Source organism: Peromyscus eremicus, chromosome 10, assembly GCF_949786415.1.
Source record: "Peromyscus eremicus chromosome 10, PerEre_H2_v1, whole genome shotgun sequence".
Lineage (NCBI taxonomy): Eukaryota > Metazoa > Chordata > Mammalia > Rodentia > Cricetidae > Peromyscus > Peromyscus eremicus.
In genome coordinates, this window is record NC_081426.1 from 18,528,356 (window position 1) to 18,547,975 (window position 19,620).

The window sequence follows — 19,620 nt, forward strand, 5'->3', positions numbered from 1 at the left end:
TAGGGGACTGGTTGCACAGCACCTGGGGACCTCAGTGTGTGATCAAATGGGTATGCCACAGCCAAATGTAAACGTGTCACCATCTCCTGCCACACGGGCAGGCAGTTAATAGGAGGCTCAGCACTCCCTCTGGCCCTTGCTCTCTCCTAAACATTGCTCTCCTTCCTTCCCAGTCCTCCCTCTGATACTCTGAGAATCTCACCTTGGGTACTCGGAGCAGTAACTTCCCAAAGGCTCAGCCTAGGTGGTAGGTTCTCTAGGACTTGCTGCTTCTTCCAGAGCCTAGTGGGGCGGGGAGCCCATCGGCCCATCAGCTACCCATCTCATAGGAAGAAGAGAGCCATGGGGAGTCAGGATACATTCCAAAGGAATCTCATAGGAATTAAGTGCCTGCATGGCATCTTTCTGAGACGATGTCTACACTCAGTGTACATGTGTACACAGTCGTGTTGCTTATGGAACAAGAGCATATTTTATACCATAGAATATTTGAAAATATGTACTAGCTCCCAAACTTGCTGGGGTGCATTCATTATTATTTTTTTCCTCAGTTGGTTCATCTCAGGTAAAGAAGCCTGTCAGACTTTCATTGAAGGTGTCTTTTCCACACCAGTTCCTCCCTTTTTAGGAAAAGTGAAACACGTTTTCCAACTGGGCTAGATTTTAGAGAGGATTGTGTGAGTTTGTAAAGTTCACCATCTTTAAGTGAGCAACCCCAGCACAAGCTCCATTTCTGCTTCTAGTTCTCTCACTTCTCTCCGAGTGCGTGCGTGTGTGTGTGTGTGTGTGTGTGTGTGTGTTGTTTTATTCAAACCTACCATTTCATAGAAAGAAAGAAAGAAAAAGAAAGAAAGAAAGAAAGAAAGAAAGAAAGAAAGAAAGAAAGAAAGAAAGAAAGACCGAGTGAACGAACGAACACGACTATGTGGCTCTTTAAAAGGAAATCCTGTTTCTGCCCCAGCTCCACAGCAGTCTCTTGGCGGGGTCCCACTGGTGAAAAGATGTAGTACTGTGTGGTTCCTCTCAGAAAGCCCTGTTCACATCTTAGCATTAAGCTGCCCTGCTGTGGATGAGTGAACCACAGACTTGTGGGAGGCTCTTTGTAATGGATGTTGCTCTAGGGTGTGTTTTTTGGGTCCCGGCCTAAAGAGTGGGGCCTCACCTATGCTTGGTGGGGAACCACCCTGCCCCACATTCCTGGGTATCGCTGTCTCCATGGAAACAGCTCTCTTAGGCAATTCTATATTGAGTCTTCTTATTAGGGAGGAGGACACACAAAGGGGAGACTGTATGTGCAAGTCTTTCGGGCAGATTCTAAAACAGACTAAACAGCAAAACTGTTACAGTTGGGGGCATAAGGAGAGCATTCTGATATTTTCAGTTTATGTGTGATCTCAGATTAAGGTTTTCCAAACAGTGCTACTGTGCTGGTCTTAGCCTCTGAAATACTGGACACTTCCTGACGAGCATTTACTATAAGGCCTCCCTACTGGGAATTCTTCAGCCTTGGTGTGTGGGAATAGTCAGTGATTAAGTCCAACTAGTGTGCTAGCATAGGGTGGATGGGGAAGTCCCATCTGTGCAAGTATGTGAGCTGCAAATCTCTAGAATCTTCCCTTCCATCGGGAAAGTTGCCCACAAACACAGTGACGGAACACAGTCATCCCGCAAACATGGCAGACAAACAGATGACTTTTTAAAGAAATTTTGCAAAATACACTTTACAAAACAGCAGTTTGGTGCTCCCTCCCCAGCACTTGAAAGTGGGATCGCAGCACAGGGTCACTTGGTACCAGGGCTCTCACATCCAGGCCTTGACACGTTGCAGGCATCAAGCAGGAAGAGTCCAGGGCTGGGGAGCGAGGGCAGCAGGCAGGCATATGAGGACAGGGTCCCACAGATCCTGCCTGGTTCAGCGACTGAGGAGTGGGCACTGTGTCTTGTGTGAATTAGACAGGCACCCCCAGGAAAGAGCAGTGGCTTTCTGGGAGCTGTTTACAGTCAGATGCCATAGTGCCTTGGACACTACAGAGTCTCCTTCAGTCCTTCGTGCCCAGAAGGAGCCTACCATGAGCTGGTGTTCCGCCCATAGCTCCCTGACTGTTAATTTGAAAATGCCAAGTGGTATATTTTCCTCATTAAAATATACGGATAGAAAGAAAGCTGGCTGGCTGGCTTGGCGTCAAGGTGTCTTGGACACGCTTCCTTGCCTGGTGCCACGATTCCCAGCAGTCAACCTGGAGGCCTGAGACCTTCTACCAGGGGGTTGAGCCAGCTGAAAGGCTGCACTGAGCCTTGTTCTGCGCTCTGTCCTGCATGATGATCTCTTCATGCCACCTGGGCTGGACAAGTTTCTGCTGAGGCTCTGAGTAGCTATGTACTTTAAAAGCAAAGAAGTACGGTTTCCTCTTTGACTGGTCTGATGCTCAAGCCCTTCTGTCACAGAGTGAGATGTTGATACAGATGTTGAATATCGTTTCAAATAGTTGAAAAATAACAACTGGCCTTGGAGGAGTCTCCACTTCTTCCACATGAACACAGAGTAGCTTAGGAACATCCTAAAGCACAGCCTTGGTCCAGTTTTAGCCCGCAAACAGCAGGAAGTTAGTTCACAGGCAGACACTTGAGGGTACCAAGTTGTAGGCAACGGCTGTGTCTCGAGGCATCCTATAGCGGCCCGAGGAAGGGTTTAGCAGGGTTTCTCCCCTGTTTCCCAGCTCACTGAGGAAGGAAACAAGTTGACGCTGCAGCTGGTCTGCATGAAGAGCTACAGCGAGGCCCACTGGGGTCACCAGCCTGGCAGTGGGGGAAAGCATGATCCTTTAGAGCTGCACAGGCCAGCTTGGTAGTCACTGGTTACCTGAAACCACAGTGGGGCCCCGTTTCCCCTGCTCCTTCCCCAGGCACCATGCCCTCCCTCTGTGTGTACGTGCAGTATGTGTGCAACCCTCCCAGACAGCTACTATTGCGGGCCAGAGCAGTATAGACCATAGCACTGGTCTTAGCTGGGAAGCTCTCCACAGGGTCCTTTGTGCTCCTCGGAGCTCTTTGGAAAGCAGAACACTTTTTGATTTAGAGCTAGCCACTGTGTCCTTACTTAGGCGACAGCTACCTCCCTTTCTTACTCTGTATTTTAAATGGAAAAGTAATTTATTCTGTAAAACAACCACCCACAGATTATGGGGTTGTTGAGTTTCGTTTTCAAGTTTGTTTAGAATATTTTCTCTGAGTAAAACTCCTAATGGAGTTCACTGATCTGTTTTTAGACGAGAAAGTCTCTTTAAAATGAATGAACTTAAGCCTGGCTGTTTTTTCAAACCATGCATCACAGTTTCAGTCAATGCTTAAGTTGTATGTGGTTGTTCGCCTATGTCTTGAGGAAATATAACCCTTGTGTAAACATAAGCGCTCATGTGTTGCAGGGAGAATTCTCCCAGATAGAGGTAAATGAAAACTATTCTAGGTTTGCGTCAAGCATGGCTTTTCATGTTCTATGAGCTTTGTATTTGCCATGGGGACAAATTCTGGTTTTAAATATGTTTCTACCAAGATGTCCCCTTCGTACAGCCTCAAAATTAAGGCCAAGGATGTGTCAGCCCAGAATGTGTTCTTCTTGATAACAGAGGTGGTTCTCATAGAGAAGTTCCTGTGGTCACAGTTCTCCTCTGTGGACAGAAATTCTTTTCTCCAAATTCTGAGACCCTTAAAGTGGCTTTTGCTCAGCATCTCCCTTCCTTCCCAGATGAGACTCAGCTCTGACAGCATGAGAGACGATAGGAAGGATAAATGCTTTGTACATCCCATTGCTTATGGTATCTTGTCCACAGCTCCCCTGGTCTTAGAACCTATTCGCCCTCTGCTCTTCCATCCTGCCTCTTACAATTCCTCCTTGCTTGGAGTCTCTGCCTTGCCTTTGCTTTGGAGTGTTTTCCAGATTCGATGCAAGAACTGAAATTTTGTAGTATAAGGGCAAAATCACTTGTACCCCTCTCATTAATGTAGCGTTGACTCCAAGTGCTTGTCAGTACTGACCTGAATTTTGCATTTTATTGAATTTTAAGACCTCTTTTAGATATCCATCAGCTTGTTAAAGACAAGACTTAAATTTAGTGTCATTCCTGACATACTCTTCATTCTCGGGGCTTAAAAAATGGGTTTTGACCTTGGAAGGTTGTGCTGAAGTTTCTGCCTCATCTCACATGTGATGTTTCTCCCTACAGAGAGGTGCCTGGAGGACCATGAGATTGTGGTCCAAGTGGAGAGCACCATGCCAAATGAGAGTAAATTTCTGTTCAGAAAGAACTATGCCAAGTACGAGTTCTTTAAGAATCCAGTGGTAAGTCTCCTTTTGGGGTTCACGTTGGGACTCTTGAAATCTTGGCATTTGTACTGGGGTTGAATAGAACCTGATTATCAGATGATGAGCTGAGACTTGTGGGTACATGGGCTTAAGAAGTGTCGCCATTTCATGAAGCAGACCTCACACACGACGCCATCATAACTCGATGTCGTTGAGACTGGTGACAGAGACCGTCTCCAACTGCGGCCACCTTGTTGTTATTTATTTTGTGGTTGTGGTGTTCTTTTGGTACTGTTGTTTGAAATACAGATGATCACGACCATACCCGGAGGGTGTTTGATGCTGACGGGTTGTGCCGTCTGTAACATGTCTGTAACATGCTTGTTTCTTCTCTCCCCCCCTCCCTCGCTCTCTCTCTCTCAGAACTTCTTCCCGGATCAGATGGTGAACTGGTGCCAGCAGCCCAATGGCAGCCACGCTCAGTTTCTGCAGGTGCGGGGCGAGAACTGGGTCCCCCCAAAACAGGCCTGCTGAGGGTCTGAAACACAGAGCAGGTCCCTGAACCGCTCCTTAGGAAACCCACAGCGTCGTGCCCACCCTCCTGTGGGGGCGAGCTGTTTGCTACTCTCTGTGTCAACACTAACTGGGTTCGATGCAATATCAGTTTTGCTGGGATTTTAAGGAGTTTGAAGGAAGAAAATTTTGCCTGACACCCACCCCGAAGTATTTTTAATAATGCAGGAAATATCAGCTATATGTCATCACATAACTGCTTTCATTTTTTATATGCATGTTGCCTAATTTTAAAAATTTGTTCCTCCACAGAATTTTCTGAACACCAGCAGCTGCCCTGAGATCCAAGGGTTCCTGCAGGTGAAGGAAGTTGGGAAAAAGTCTTGGAAGAAGCTGTACGTGTGCCTGCGCAGATCTGGCCTTTATTACTCCACCAAGGGGACTTCAAAGGTACATTTGAAAACATTTTACTCCTCCGTACGCTGGGTATGCTTGCTGTGAATGTGGGCTTAATTTTTAAATGCACCCAAACCCCTTTTATGCTAGTGTGAACTTATTAATGAGCAGCTTTTATAATGGCTATACGCAATTGTGACCCCACACTTTGCCTGGCTGCTATTTTGCAGGAACCAAGACACCTGCAGCTGCTGGCTGATCTGGAGGAGACCAGCATCTTCTATGTGATTGCTGGGAAGAAGCAGTACAATGCGCCCAACGACCATGGGATGTGCATCAAGGTACTCCGCTCCACAGGATGCTGCCCAGTGTTTGGTTGCAGAGTTAGTTCTTACACTGGCTTTACTGTGTGCTTAGGAGTTGGTGATTTTTTGAATAGTCCAGATGCTTTAGAAAGTAAACACGTGCCCTCTGGAGTAGTCAGTGGCCTCAGTGACTTAAGGCCAGGTAGCTGTTGGCCTCCTGCGCTGGGTGCAGCTTTTACCTGGTCACAGTAAGAAGCTGGTTAAGAGGGGGGGACTCCTGACCTGACACCCGATTATCATCACTTGGCCACATGGCCCTGTCTGTCCTTTGTGACTACAGGGATGGAGGCATACCCCTATCTCCCTTGGGCTCTTAGCTCCACCTCAGCACCCCTGCTCAGTGCTGTCACTGATATTCACCTGGATTTCCACTGGTAATCATCCTCAAGACCTCTGGACACTCAAGCCCCTCAAGTGATCCCCTCTCTGGGAGCTAGCCTCTGAAGGGACGGACCTTCACCTTTTGAAGGGCCTTCTCCGTAGCTCGGCAGGCAGGTTATGAACACCAGTGTCCCCTCCACACACTACACCTTCTCCCCCTTGTCCCATTGTGCTTGCTGTGTTCACAGCCTCGTGAGGGTTAGTTTTGCTGTACAACTCCCAAAATTGCTAGTCAAGAGAGGGACTCTGCTTCAGCTGAGGGACTGACTTGTAGCTGCGGCTAGCTGAGGGCTAGTCTGTGACTAGTCCTTAACCAGGGCTTTGTCAAGCAGGTGGTGGCTGAACTGGACGAGGGGCACGCGTGTGCCCCTTGCTCTGCTCTCTGCTCAGGTGCCATCCAGCAGACTGCCTCTGGTCTGGGGCAGCCTTCTCTAACCCTGGGTGCCCACTTGCTCACTGTTGCACGGGTGGGGTTTTCATTTCTCCTCTAGCCAAACAAAGCGAAAGTTGAGATGAAGGAGCTGCGTCTGCTCTGTGCCGAGGATGATCAGATCCGTTCTTGCTGGATGACAGCCTTCAGACTGCTCAAGGTATGTGACTCAAGGCTGCAGTGGCTGCACCGCCCGCAGAGCAAACAACTGGATGTGAGTCCGTCCTGGCATGAAGACACTATGACGTTTCTACTATTAAGGCAGGATTTATTTATCAAGTGTGTAGTGGTACATTCGTCTACATAGGATCTCAGAGCATTAAAAAGGGTAGAGCCAGGTTTTCTAACTGAGCACTATCAAGTGTTGGTGGAAACTGATTCTTGGTTAGCTAAAAGGGGAGCCCTGGGCATTATAGATCTCTGCCCACAAGATGCCCCTAGTCAGTAGAGGCAGCCAAAAATGCCTCTAGACGTTTCCAAATGTCCTCTGAGCATCAAGGGATAAGGAACTTCCACCCACAGTAGGCAACTCTTAAGTTCTAAGCCAATGCAAAGTCTGACATCGAAGTGATGGGATGTGTAAGCCAACCATGAAAGGAATACTTTTTATATGTTAAAATAATGAGATTTCTAGGTGTGGTGCACATGCTTAGAATCCCAGCAGTTGAAAGTAGTGGCAGGAAGACTGTTGAGTTTGAGGCTTAGACTTATACAGAGACCTTTTCTTTAAAAAAAAAAAAAAAAAAAGAATGAGTGAATGATAAATAAAAGGTTGATCTCTGTCTTAGGAAAACTACTAATTAAAAAACCAAGTGTATATCAATATTAGGATGTTCTCCATTTTTGTGTAGGAGAAAGAGACAAAATCAAAATGTGTATTTAACTTTGAGGTATAGGAAAGAAAGGTTGCTGAGAGAGAGCCCCACTATGCAAGTAGGGACAGATGCTAGAGACAAACCTTTACATCTCTGTACAGGTCTGATTTTGTTTGTTTGTTTGTTTAATCCGAAAATGTATATATTTTTTAAAAAGGCAACGAAAGAAATAGGAAAATGGTATTGTACACTATAAAACAATGTATTTTATTAAGCTGGTGATACATAACCCAGTTAGTAGGCTCCAGTTCTCAGCTACTGTACCATGAGTAATCACAGGAAAGGAAACGGGCAGAACACTAATTGGCTTTATCATTAAGTGCAAATCATGAGATCTTACACCATATTAATGCTAACATGATACCATTAGCCTGTTCTGAACATCCGTGCCTCCGTGCCCAACCTCACATTCTCCTCACAGCAGCTTTGTGTCCTGATTGTCTCATTCACAGGTAACAGCACTGAGGCTGGAGGGATGGCCGCTGGGGTGTGGCAGAGCCAGGTTGAGAGCAGCATCCTGGCTCCTGAGCTCACTTCCTAAGTACTGTGCTTTGCCGCCCTCCCTGAGAGCCCCGGGCAGTTGCATGTCCACTTCCTGTTTGGTTTTGGTTTGGTTTGTTGTGTTGATGATACAGGGTTTGTATGTGCCTCAAGCTGAACTCAAACTCAAAATCTTCCTGCCTCAGCCTTCCTAGTATTTGGAGTAGAGTTGATTCTGCATTGAGTTCTAGTGTCCCAGCTACTTTGCAGTTATCATTTGATTCAGTGATCCACAGATGGCAAAAGTCTCAGGATTACACTTGTGTTTCTGGCTCTGTGTGTGGGTTTGCCTGTCTGTCCATTCCTTCAATCTGTCTATCCCCAGGCCTCTTTTTATACATTTTTAGGCAGAGTCTGGCCCAGGCTGGGCTTAAACTCTCTCTGTAACTCAAGCAGGACTTGACTGATCCTCCTGCCTTAACCGGGATTCCACCCATGTGTACTCTCTCTCCTTTCTTGAAGCCATGCTCCCTCTGTGTGTCATGGTAATGCCCAAGTTTCCCTCAGGCTACTGGGAAAAGGCACTGAATGGGCTCACAGCAGCCCAGATAACAAACTGTCAGGTTGTGTCTCCTCAGGATCAGGGTGCAGGTCTTGGTCTGGGATGCAGGAACGGGTCCTTAAACTTGATCCTCTCAGACACTCCCGCCTGCTAGAAAGGGGCTGTTTTTTTTTTTGTTTGTTTGTTTTTGTTTTTGTTTTTTCATCTGGAAAAAGTGAATTCAGCATGGAGGTTTCCTTGCTTTATTACATCTGTGAACATAGAATCCTAAATCATCGTGTAAAGTCCTCTCCCACCGTCCCTAACCCTGTCTCATTACCATTTTTGATTAGTGGACATGGACTTGGCGCCAGCAGTGTTGAAACAGTAATTTATATCACGTTGTGATCCTGGAGCTTCAGGGAAGGATAACTTTGTTATTTAAAATTAACCAAGGACCATCTTACATCTTTAAGTGCTTGCATAAATATATATATAGGAAAAAAAGGCATTGCTGTGCTCAGCGTTACAGATTTCTTAGTGGCCACTGCAGGACATAGGGTCAGATTGCGTTCTTCATCCTTTCCTAGTACATCATTGAGTCATTTCTTGGCCACAGGACTGTGCCAACGTGGTAGAAAGTTGTAACGGTTACCTACTTCTCCTATTCTCCCTCCTTTTCTAAAAGTTTCTTAAACTGATGTAAAAATCCCCTCCACAAAATGTCTTGCTGTGTCAGCACAAGAGCCTGTCATTGTGGTTGCTTTGGTTTTAAATTACCCCGCCCTGAAAAGGCAATTAGGTTCATGTTCAGCAAGACAGCAGACCACCAAGAGGCACGGGGAGCCTCCTCTGCAAAAGCACTCTGACAGTAGGACCAGCATATTGGAAACAAAGAAGAAATTCACTGCAGCGCTGTGAGGCAGCTAAATGCAGGGATCAAAGCCTTCTCAGCAGTGAGAAGGGTATATACAAAACAAAAGACCGCACTCCATGGAATGAGGTCAGAGAAACCTCGCCTCGTGGAGCCTAGGCATGCCAGAAAGGGCAACATGCTAGGAATCACAGAAGGACTTGGGTGGGTCCGTGTCCTCAGCCTTTCCTCTACAGATGTGCAAATACTCCCTCCAGATCCTACTTTAGATGCCAAGACTTTAGACCTACAGTTCCACAGAGCTAGTCCTCAGTTACTGGAAGGAGGCATTTCCTGCTCATGGCAAAAATGAAGCACTTAAGACCAGTGGGACACGTTTGACCTGAAGCCGGTTGTGGTTCATAGTGAGGGTACATTCCATTTGTAATCCTTCAGTCTGAGATTATGACCACCTTACCTAATGATGTTAAACTATCCTTTGTTCCATAAAATATTATTGAGACCGAGTAGAAGCTTTGGTTAAATTTTTGTGTATAGGTGTTAATTATCTAATTTGATAAATCAGTTGATAAACCTTAAGCACTCGGAGCTTTTTTTCTCTCCCCCAAATTTGTTTCTTTGTCATGTCTAAATGTAAGTATTGTGGATTTAGACTCCTTGCATTCTTTTCCTAAAGAACTCAAGTGGTTCTCAAAGATTTTCATAGCAGAATTCTTCCCATTTCACTGCAAATCTTTAACTCCCCAATATGACGGACAGAAAAAAAGGCCTGATTTATTTTTTTTTAATGCGGTAGATTATAGTATTATGGATTAGCAGGCATCCCCCAGTCTCAGTAGCTTGTAACAGCCAAGAGTAGCCCCAGCATCTATGCTAAACAGGGTGTGCTCCCAATGTGATTCCAGCCCACCCCCATTAAAAAGCACCTCTTTAAGTCTGTCTTGTATGCCCAGAGTTGAGCTGCAGTCTTTGAAGCATTCTTCGGCCCGGACTCGAAACCTTTTTGTTCCCTTTGCATAAAACAGTAAACTTGCCTACCACCTCACTTAAGAACTTCCATGTCCCACTCAGTTACTAGAGAAAGATCTGTCCTTTTATTCAACGTGTTGGGTCTTCCAGGGTTAATGGCCAGAGTGAAAACTAGGTAATAAAGGGACTCTGTCAGCGCACAATGGGTTCACAAAGCAAATGGCTTCCTTTCATTAGATCCCCAACTCAACCCATTTGTGATGTTAAACTCCTGTGAACTTTATTGATGTGCTTATGGTTCTTTATTATGTTAATTTATTAATTAGTTTCTTTAGGGGAATGTGTGTGGGCATGTGTGTGGAGGTCAGAGGACAACTTGGGGTAGTCAGTTCTCTCCTTCCACCATGTGGGTTCTGGGGACCAAATTCCAGCTTAGTGACAAGCACCTTTACTCACTGAGGCATCTCGCTAGCCCAGAAGGACATTTTTTCATGGCAAGTTCTGAATGTGGAGACGTGGCTGTTGTCTCTTTACACAAAGAAACAAAACAGTCCACTGCTACCTTAATCCTTTACTGTTTAGGAGAGTCACATTTAATTTGATGTGAATAGGAAGCCAGAGTACACTGCAGTGAAGCAGGCAACATTGTTAGGTCATACTTTCTTTTCCTGAAGCAATAGAAGGAATTACAAAGGAAATAACATGAATTGGTCTATACATGTATCTCTAAAGCCCAGTCAACTAAAATAAAAGGGGAAAGGAAAGAAAGTACCTCTACAGGCAGCTGGTCCTTAAATGGCTAATGGAATGGCTAATGGCTTAACAATTTCAAGACTTTGTGGGAATACAAGAACCACCATGTAGGTTCTCATATTTTTAAGTAGAAACAGTGTGAATTTGTAATCTTTAAACTACAAACAATAAATACGAAAACAGTCTACTTCTTTAGTAACTGAGATTTTTTTTAAAAATCCTATTTAAAAATATGATGCAAATGAAGTATAATTTTCTACATGATGCCTCCTTAAAGAGATCTATTTAAATTAATTTATAGATCAAGGATAGAATGCAAAAGAAAATCAAGATAGATCAGTTGAGTAATTATAAAAGTATCATAAGTTACCATTACAGCAGAACTTCAGAGGTAAATCTTTAATGTTAAATACTTTTTTTTTTAAAAGTAAAGCTTAAAGTCAGTGATCTTGAAGGCATTCTAAAAAGGCAAGCAAGTTGAGCCAGATAAAGAGCAAAAGTACTGAAAGGGAAAAACATATATAAGGGTAAAATACTCCCAAATTTGTGCCATTCCAGATTGAGTGACCCTTCTCAGAAGTACTTAGGACAAGAAGTACTGTGGATTTGGGCATTTTATGACAAGGAATATTTACATAAACATAATGAGATGTCATGGAGATAGGACCTCTGTCTAAACATGAAATGTGTTTGTCTCATACATATATTTTACACATAGCCTGAAATAAGTTTATATACTTGCCTGGGTTTTAACTGTGCCCTATCACACAAAATCAAATGTTGGATTTTCTACTTGAGAGCCTATATCATTGCTCAAAAGATTTGGTTTTAGAACACTGTAGATTTTAGATTTATTAGGTGTGTCACTATGTGTTACGGGGAGAGACGTGCAGGCAAGCTTGGGAGATACTCTATATCTCCCTCTTTCTCATTAATGAACTAGGGCTACAGACTCAGCAAGTGTTATAGTGAAAGGAATAGGTGTGAGTGGGGCCTAAAAGGAATCCCGAAGAGTGGAGTCAGGTACAGCGTAGTTGAATCTGCTAACAAAAAAAATATAACCCACCCAGAGCATTACTGGCTGTGGAAGCTCACCCAAGCCTTAGTGTGGACCCCAGTTTCCATGCATTGTTGGCCGTATAGACCTGTCACTTATGTGGCTGGCCTTAGTCCCTAGCATGGCCCCAGGCCCAGCATGAATCACACGCTTAACATAGGCTCTGTGGTCTGGCCCAAGGCCCCCAGCTAAACACTTATATCAGGCAGGCCATTTTAATGACTCAGAGGTCATCTCTCAGAAGCTGAGGCAAGCGTAACCCCTCATTTCCATCTCTCCATTTATCTCTACACCCAGAAACCATATTTGCTTGACTGGCAAGATGGCTCAGTTGTAAAGTCCTTGCCATGAAAACATAAGGACCTGAATTCAAATCCCCATCACCAGGAACAGCCAGATGTGACAGTACATTTCTGTAACCCCAGTACTGGGAGGAGAAAAGAGGAGACCCCTGGGGCTCCCGGTTAGTCAGTGGGAAACCCTATCTCAAAACATGGCTGAGGAAGACACCACCCAACATTAACTTCTGACTTCCCCACACATGGACATACACACAGAGAGACCACACACAAGCATATACTTGAATGTATACAGTCAGCCTTGCCTAACCACAGACTCCACATTCTCAGAACCAAGCAAAACAGATGAGAAATGCTCTTTTAATAAAATTATATTTGAGAACTGGGGAGAAGGCTCAGTAAGTAAAGTGCTTGCTGTGTGTTTTCCTTTACATCTTCCCTGTGTGCCTGTTTCTCAGACACTGATTTTCTGTTTTCCAGTGGCTACCACAGCACCACAACATGCATCTTTTTAACTTATTAAAAAGCCATGTAATTTAGTCCTTTCGCCACAGTCAGGCTGACAAAGAGCTTTCTTCATTTCCCTCACCACCTATCTGAAATGTTCTTGTTGGGAATAATCGTTCTCTGTATATTAAAACCCCCTCAAGTGCACGGCTGCTGTGCCTCATAGACTCAAATTTTATTTCAATCATCCACTTACTTGCACTATAATCTTTCCCAAACATGCATTCTTCTCTGGGGGACTAGAAGAACTCTTAGTCTTGCCTACGTTCTTGAAGGAACAGTCCACTAGTAGCAGTTACTTACTACTGCACCCTCGCCATTCCGCTGTCCTTTGAATTTCTTCATTTATGTAAAAATGTTGACTATCTGGTTTTGTTGTGAGGTTTTCTCGTTGTCTCTGGTTTTGTGTTTTGTTTTTAGTTAGCAGTTTCCTCATGATGTGTCTGATCTATGCATTCTTGACTCCTTAGTTTGGTGTCTTCTCAACAGTGTGGAGGAATTCTCGGTGCTTTTTCACTTCAGGCACTTGTCCTGACCTGTGTGCTTACACTCGTGGAGAGTAGTCTTGTCATGTTGTACATGTTGATGCTTTAGGAGGGAGTGTGTACTGTAGGGCCAAGAGCTGCAGGAGAGCTTGCATCCTGCGAAGCAGGGCCAAGAGCGTGATGCAGCTACTTCAGCGCTCTATTTCCTCTTCCTGGTGCTCACTCTGGTGTCCTCTCTCTTTCTCTCCCTCATAATTTTTCCAATTTGGTGTTTTGAATCAAGAGTTTGGTAGTATTGTCTGGGCTGTTCAAAGCATGTGAGGCCTCTGTCTTCTGGAGACTGGCTTTAGAACTGGCTGTGTGTATTTGAGTCCTGAATTCTGACTTCTCATGACCTTGGATCACTTGCTTCATTTCTTTGTGTTCCATTATCTGTAAAGTGGGGCTAACGATAGTGTATAGATCATAAAAATGGGGAGCAGGAAAGGAAATAGACCACTTAGTACAGTGCTTGACTCATGCAGAACTGAGGAAAGGTAATTGTTCTTGACCTCGGGATTATGATATGTGTTGTTACCCTGTTTGTTCCCTCTCCAACAGTCCCAGGCCAGTCAGCACCCCCTGTCTTCCAGGAGAGAAGTTCTGAGGCAGAACTGAACCGAAGCACGCTGTCTTCAGTGTGTTAGGCTCCTGGGGGCCCTTTGGCAGAGAGTAGTCGTCTCTTGCGGATTGGCACTGCCCTCCCAGCTGTGGGGTTTGCTGTAGGCTGGGGCTGGGGGAGCTCTCGGGTGCTGGTACTGACCCTAGTCTTTCCTCTTCAGTACGGAATGCTCCTGTACCAAAACTACCGCATCCCGCAGCAGAGGAAGGCTCTGCTCTCTCCTTTCAACACACCTATGGTAAGTAGAGGACCCTCAACAGTTAAGTACTGTGGGAACCTCATTGCAGCACGCCTTACCTATTCCAAAAAATATCAGCCGCCACTTGGAGCTCTCCAGGAGCCATTTTTGTTATCTTTGGCTCTTGTTCCCTTAAGTCATGGGCCCCGTGGATGCGGAAGTCACTCCCTGGTGAGGATATCGAGAATATGTATAACGTGCTCCCTAAAAGCACAGAAATGCACTATATTACCAGTGTGATCTTAAAGATCCTCTGGGACCTGCTCCCAGGAGAGAAGAAGCAAGCCAAGTCATAGAAGAGTGTAGTGTTTGCTTCCCTGAACTGATGCCCCCAAGCATGGTCTGCGGTGAGGCGTTGGGGACGGATCACCCAGCCTCCCCTCCTTCCCTCCTTCCTTTCTTTTTAACCAAGTCCAAAGCCATGTTTGCCATTTTTAGTGTGGTTCCATTGAAAAACCTGCAACAGGGAACTCTGTAGCTCCCAGAAGTCTTCATGATTGTTTCGTGGGGTGGTCTCCAGCACGCTACCCTGGCTGCTTTCTCTACATCAGAATCTGTGGCCTTTTGCTTTACAGCGCAGTGTCTCTGAGAGTTCTCTGGTGGCAATGGATTTTTCTGGACAAATTGGAAGAGTGATCGATAATCCGGCTGAGGCCCAGAGTGCTGCCCTGGAAGAGGGCCATGCTTGGCGCGTAAGTCACTAGCCCCAGTCTGGTTGACACTGGTTATACACACACACCCAAACTGTGTCACACACACACTCTCCTGGTGTTGATGAGAGGGGGTTTGGGAGTAACTGTAGGAAGCAGTCGGACCCAGGGGCCCTCCGTGCTGTCGGCCTTCCACACCGCTCTGTCCTGAGCTGTTCCTGCTGATAAATTACTAGTGGCTGTTTGTAGAGGGCACAGGGCCAGACACTCGCATGAGGACTCCACGGGGAACAGTTCTCTCACTAAGCTCAAGTGCTGAATCTGCAGATGGGAAGATTATCTCCCAGCTCAGGTTTCCCTGAAATTTAAAGACCATGTGCAGAACACCTGCCCAGGGCTCTGCTTAGAAGACATTCCCGGTCCTGTAGCCGTAGTGTGGGAAAAGGGCAAAAGTCTTCAGCACAGGGACTCTGGAGAAAAATGTTCTGAGAACTGCCAGAATTTAAAGAGGTAGCCTGTGCTGCTTTGCTGAGAGTCTCCAGAATTTACATCATAGGTAGTCTGGACAAGAAACATGTTACTGCCTCAGTGCTAGGTTGATAGGTTGACTAGAAAGAACCAAAATGCATTTGCTTTGTTTTCTCTACCATTTTGGCCAAGAAACTCTTTATTCTTCATAGTCAGGTGGTATCATCAGAGTCTAAGGGTTTGGGGACACTACTCAGCCACCCTGCCCTGGACAGTAGATGACTTGGTACCTCGGTCTCTCTCGTCTTTGCTAATGTGGGCATTTCTTTTGCAGAAGCGAAGCACTAGGATGAATGTTCTGAGCAGCCAAAGCCCTCTTCATACTTCTACTCTGAATTCAGGTGAGCGCAGCTAATGGCCCTGTATTGTATGTAAAGGCAAAGAGGATCCCCACTCTCTGAACCTCTCTGAGCTGTGTGAGGTGCTACTTACTAGAGCTGAGATCCAGGTTTGTCGTGGACTCTTGGCGGTATCTCTGCAGAGGGGCCAGGCCTTACCCTCTCCTCTCCTCCATCTTTCCCACAGTGATTCACAGGACTCAGCATTGGTTTCATGGACGTATCTCCCGCGAGGAGTCTCACCGTATCATCAAGCAGCAGGGACTCGTGGATGGGTAAGGAAACTCCACTCATGGAAGCTATGATCTATCGAGCGCTCACTGTGATAAGCACACATCTCCGCCTTACTACTCACCGTCCCCTGCAGAAACCAGCTCGGAGGCAAAATATGCTGGCCAGGGCACGTTAAGGACAGAGATGATTCTGAACTCTCCTGTCCTGGATGTATCCAGATGTGCCCTTTACCCCTTGAATGAAATTTAAATAGAAAAGATGAGGCAGTGAATGAACAGGGGAAAAAAAGCAATCACCAATACCTTTTTACTTACACACTTTAGAAAACTGCCTTTTACTAAGACTAGGTTGTGATTGACTTAGCCCACAAGAGGCTTGCTTCTCACAGTTGGGAACTACTCAAGTAGATTATCTCACTACTAAGTGGGGCAGGACAACAGAGGATGGATGGCTTCACTCATGTGTAGAGTGGATGATGGCAGCCATTGGCCAGAGTGACTGGAAGTAACATGTTTGTAGCAGGTTGACCTACAAGCATTCACATCATACCTGTCACAGGGTCAGCAGGGCCAGCAAGAGTCTGGACCTCAGGGTGCACACCATCTCACGGCTGCTCTTGTCCCAGTGGCCTCTCGCAACCCAGGGCAAGTGTTCACCTTTGCCTTCATCTTGTCCCAGCCCCCTAACCACAGACAGAACTAGTAAGTAGATAAATGACTGAGACAAGGACAGCCATCTTGCCTCTGATCAGATAGCAACACTCCAAGCTCCCAGGTTTCTAGGAGTGAGTAACCGTGTTCTTTCCCCGGCATCTTGTCATCCTGCCTATAGTGAACATGTCCCACAACAGTGGCACCCATGATCATGCCTCCCCCCACCAAAAAAAAAAAAAATGTAGTTTACGAAACAGTGGGCTTCATTATAGAGTTCTAATACATATCTGCCACCTACCTTCCTTTGTCACGTGTCTTCCACTGATCCCTCTCCTCACACCAAGTAGGTCCTTCTGTTTGCACTGATTTCATGTGATCACTATAGGCACACATAAAGATATATTTTGAAGTCTGGATTCCGCATATGAGAGAAACATACAACATATCTTGGGTCCAAGATAACGTTCCCCCTATGAGCCTGGCCGGACCAAGCCATGGACTAATGTGCTGGTTGTTTCCCAGAGTGTTCAAATTCTGAAGAGTGCAGGTTCTTCCAAATGCCATGCCACGACGAAGGTGATAGTTAGGTAGGGTGTGGGGCTTTGTGGTGAAGCCCCTTGGAGAGTCAGGGTGGATATATGGCCTTCTATTCCTAGTGATTTCTGAATGGAAGTTCTGTGTGGTTTGACATAACCACGTGACATGATAAAAACCAGGATGCAAACACTGATACAGCTGTCACTTATTCTAAGTTTTTAGAGTGCCCCTCACTGTATGCTTTATAACAAAAGGAAAAAGATCCATAACCTTGGTTATTACATCTACCTTCCCTGTAGGCATTATAGTCAGCTCCTGTTGTGAGCAGAAGCCAGACCTGAGCGGTGGTGTCTGGATTTACTCCAGGCAGTGTCCCGTGGCTGGAGCTGGCTCATATATCTAGGGCAGGAGCACACAGGAAGTGGTGCAGTAGCCTCCTCAGGGTATCCAGTCTGGAGACACCTGAGGTCCCTTTGCCCTATGCCCGTGGTGCTGGTCTGACACTGGAGGAAGGTGGTCTCAGTCTGATCCTGTACCATCAAGCTAATATTTTCCCTTTTGTGAGAAGTGAGGCACTTTGAAGTAGGAAGTATTCTGTTAGTTTTCAAGCTCACATCCCCTGGTTTTAGCTCCCATAGAAGTTTTTCTTTCTCCTTGGCAGTGAGTGAAGGGTGTGGTGAGTCTTCCACCCCTCAGTTGTGTCGCCGGCATCTTCCCTAGGGAAAAGCTGCTTCAGTGGGTGATTTTGGCATATCCCATTGGTCTTTGAGCACCTCCTGACCCTCTAATACAGAACATTTCAGCTTCGTCTTTGTAGTTTCCCTGCCCTACCAGAGTCAGCCATGTTCTCAAGGGTCCTTGGTTCCTTTCGATGTCAAATGACATTCTAAGCAACTTTCTGGGTGCTGTTGCCACTGAAAGCCACCCAGACGCCCAAACACCAAAGTGTCGTAGCTTATAAGCCCATTTTGATCAGGCAGGTCAAGCTGGTGTGTATATGCATACGTGTGTGTTCATACATGGGAAATTCATTTTGGATTTTAAAAAGAATCAATAATAAATTGCTGGTTTCCCACTCCACAGGCTGTTCCTCCTGCGTGACAGCCAGAGCAATCCGAAGGCATTTGTGCTGACACTGTGCCACCACCAGAAGATTAAGAACTTCCAGATCCTACCCGTAAGTACCAATACCTTCAGTACCTTCCTTTGTCCCTTTCCCAGTATCAGACAGTAAAGTTAGAGCACCCAGTGAGTTCCTCTCTAATTCTGATACTGGCTCCCTACCCACCGTGTTTTCTGACCTACCTTGCCAACTTTGTGTGTGGCTCTCAGGAACAGAACCATGAACAGACAGATTTGCTCCTGACCACAGGCCACAGGTTGTCCCCCAAAGTCACAACCCCTAATGTGGCAAGTGTTTTCTGTATTTCAGCAATGCGAGGATGATGGGCAGACCTTCTTCACTCTGGATGATGGGAACACCAAGTTCTCCGACCTGATCCAGCTGGTCGACTTCTACCAGCTCAACAAAGGTGTTCTGCCCTGCAAGCTGAAGCACCACTGCATCCGCGTGGCCTTATGACCTCCTTGCCCTATCACAGAGGCTGGAGGCAGCAACACTGGAACGGAGAAGAGAGGCCTGCATGAGGGTGAAAACACACACCTACTCCCACCCACGGACTCAGACAACACAAAGCTTTTTTGATCGGTACCAACCGACCAACATCAATTAGTTATTGGACTTCACCAAGATTTACCGCTGCGGATCAAGCAGGACCACCTCCCTCTTGCGTCAGCCATTTAAATGGGGGGGAGGGAAGAGATCCAGTGCAAGTGTGGGAAGAAACTGGAATGACAATTTTGATTAGGCCATGTGAGGGTGAAAAACCGCAGAGAAGTGATTGGAAATGAACTCTTGCCCTGGAATAATCTTGACATTTCAAACCGCGATGTTTACTTTTTTGTATTGATCACTCTTTTGCACTCCTTCTTCGTTGTTAATGTTGTACTCAGCCTATGGTAGGAGAGAGAGGATGTGGCTTTGCAACCCAGATGAGACAGAGAATTTTTGAATTGGCAGACTTCAGCCTGAAAAAATGGTTCCCCAAAGTTTTCTTGAGGGCATCCTGCTTGCCACAGGTTGCCACAGTGTGGATTTGGCTCCTCCTACATTTAGAGACCCCAGTCTTTCCCATTATACTTGAAAAGCTTTTGGTTTTTAAAAAATAAACTAACAAAATACAAGGTGTCAGTTGTGGTTGACACCAAGCATGTTTTGTGGCTTTAGTCAAGCTACCACAAGTCTGGTCGTTGTTGTTGTTGTTGTTGTTGTTGTGCTGACGTCCGGTCATCTATTACCAGTGTGCAGACCTTGAGACGTCTGGTCATCTATTACCAGTGTGCAGACCTTGAGACGTCTGGTCATCTATTATCAGTGTGCAGACCTTGAGACGTCTGGTCATCTATTATCTATCAGTGTGTCTCGTTCCCCACCGTGCAGGAGACCTCATCACTTTGGAAAACTCACTGGTCCCCAGCACAGCACAGCTGCATGAC

At 45.9% G+C, this 19,620-nt stretch overlaps 1 protein-coding gene across 3 annotated transcripts in view; it reads left to right on the plus strand.

Moving 5' to 3' along the window:
• The window catches only part of Grb10 (growth factor receptor bound protein 10), a 108,191-nt gene extending 88,807 nt beyond the window's left edge, over window positions 1-19,384 (plus strand). For all 3 annotated transcript variants that reach the window (XM_059275431.1, XM_059275433.1, XM_059275432.1), the window contains exons 7-17: window positions 4,221-4,336; window positions 4,724-4,792; window positions 5,126-5,263; window positions 5,440-5,550; window positions 6,447-6,545; window positions 14,047-14,124; window positions 14,700-14,816; window positions 15,577-15,643; window positions 15,828-15,915; window positions 18,148-18,241; window positions 18,497-19,384. In XM_059275431.1, coding sequence (XP_059131414.1) covers window positions 4,221-4,336; window positions 4,724-4,792; window positions 5,126-5,263; window positions 5,440-5,550; window positions 6,447-6,545; window positions 14,047-14,124; window positions 14,700-14,816; window positions 15,577-15,643; window positions 15,828-15,915; window positions 18,148-18,241; window positions 18,497-18,646 — 1,127 coding nt within the window. In that variant the 3' untranslated portion in view covers window positions 18,647-19,384. The remainder of the gene's footprint in view (window positions 1-4,220; window positions 4,337-4,723; window positions 4,793-5,125; window positions 5,264-5,439; window positions 5,551-6,446; window positions 6,546-14,046; window positions 14,125-14,699; window positions 14,817-15,576; window positions 15,644-15,827; window positions 15,916-18,147; window positions 18,242-18,496) is intronic.
• The last annotated feature ends 236 nt before the right edge of the window (window positions 19,385-19,620 follow it).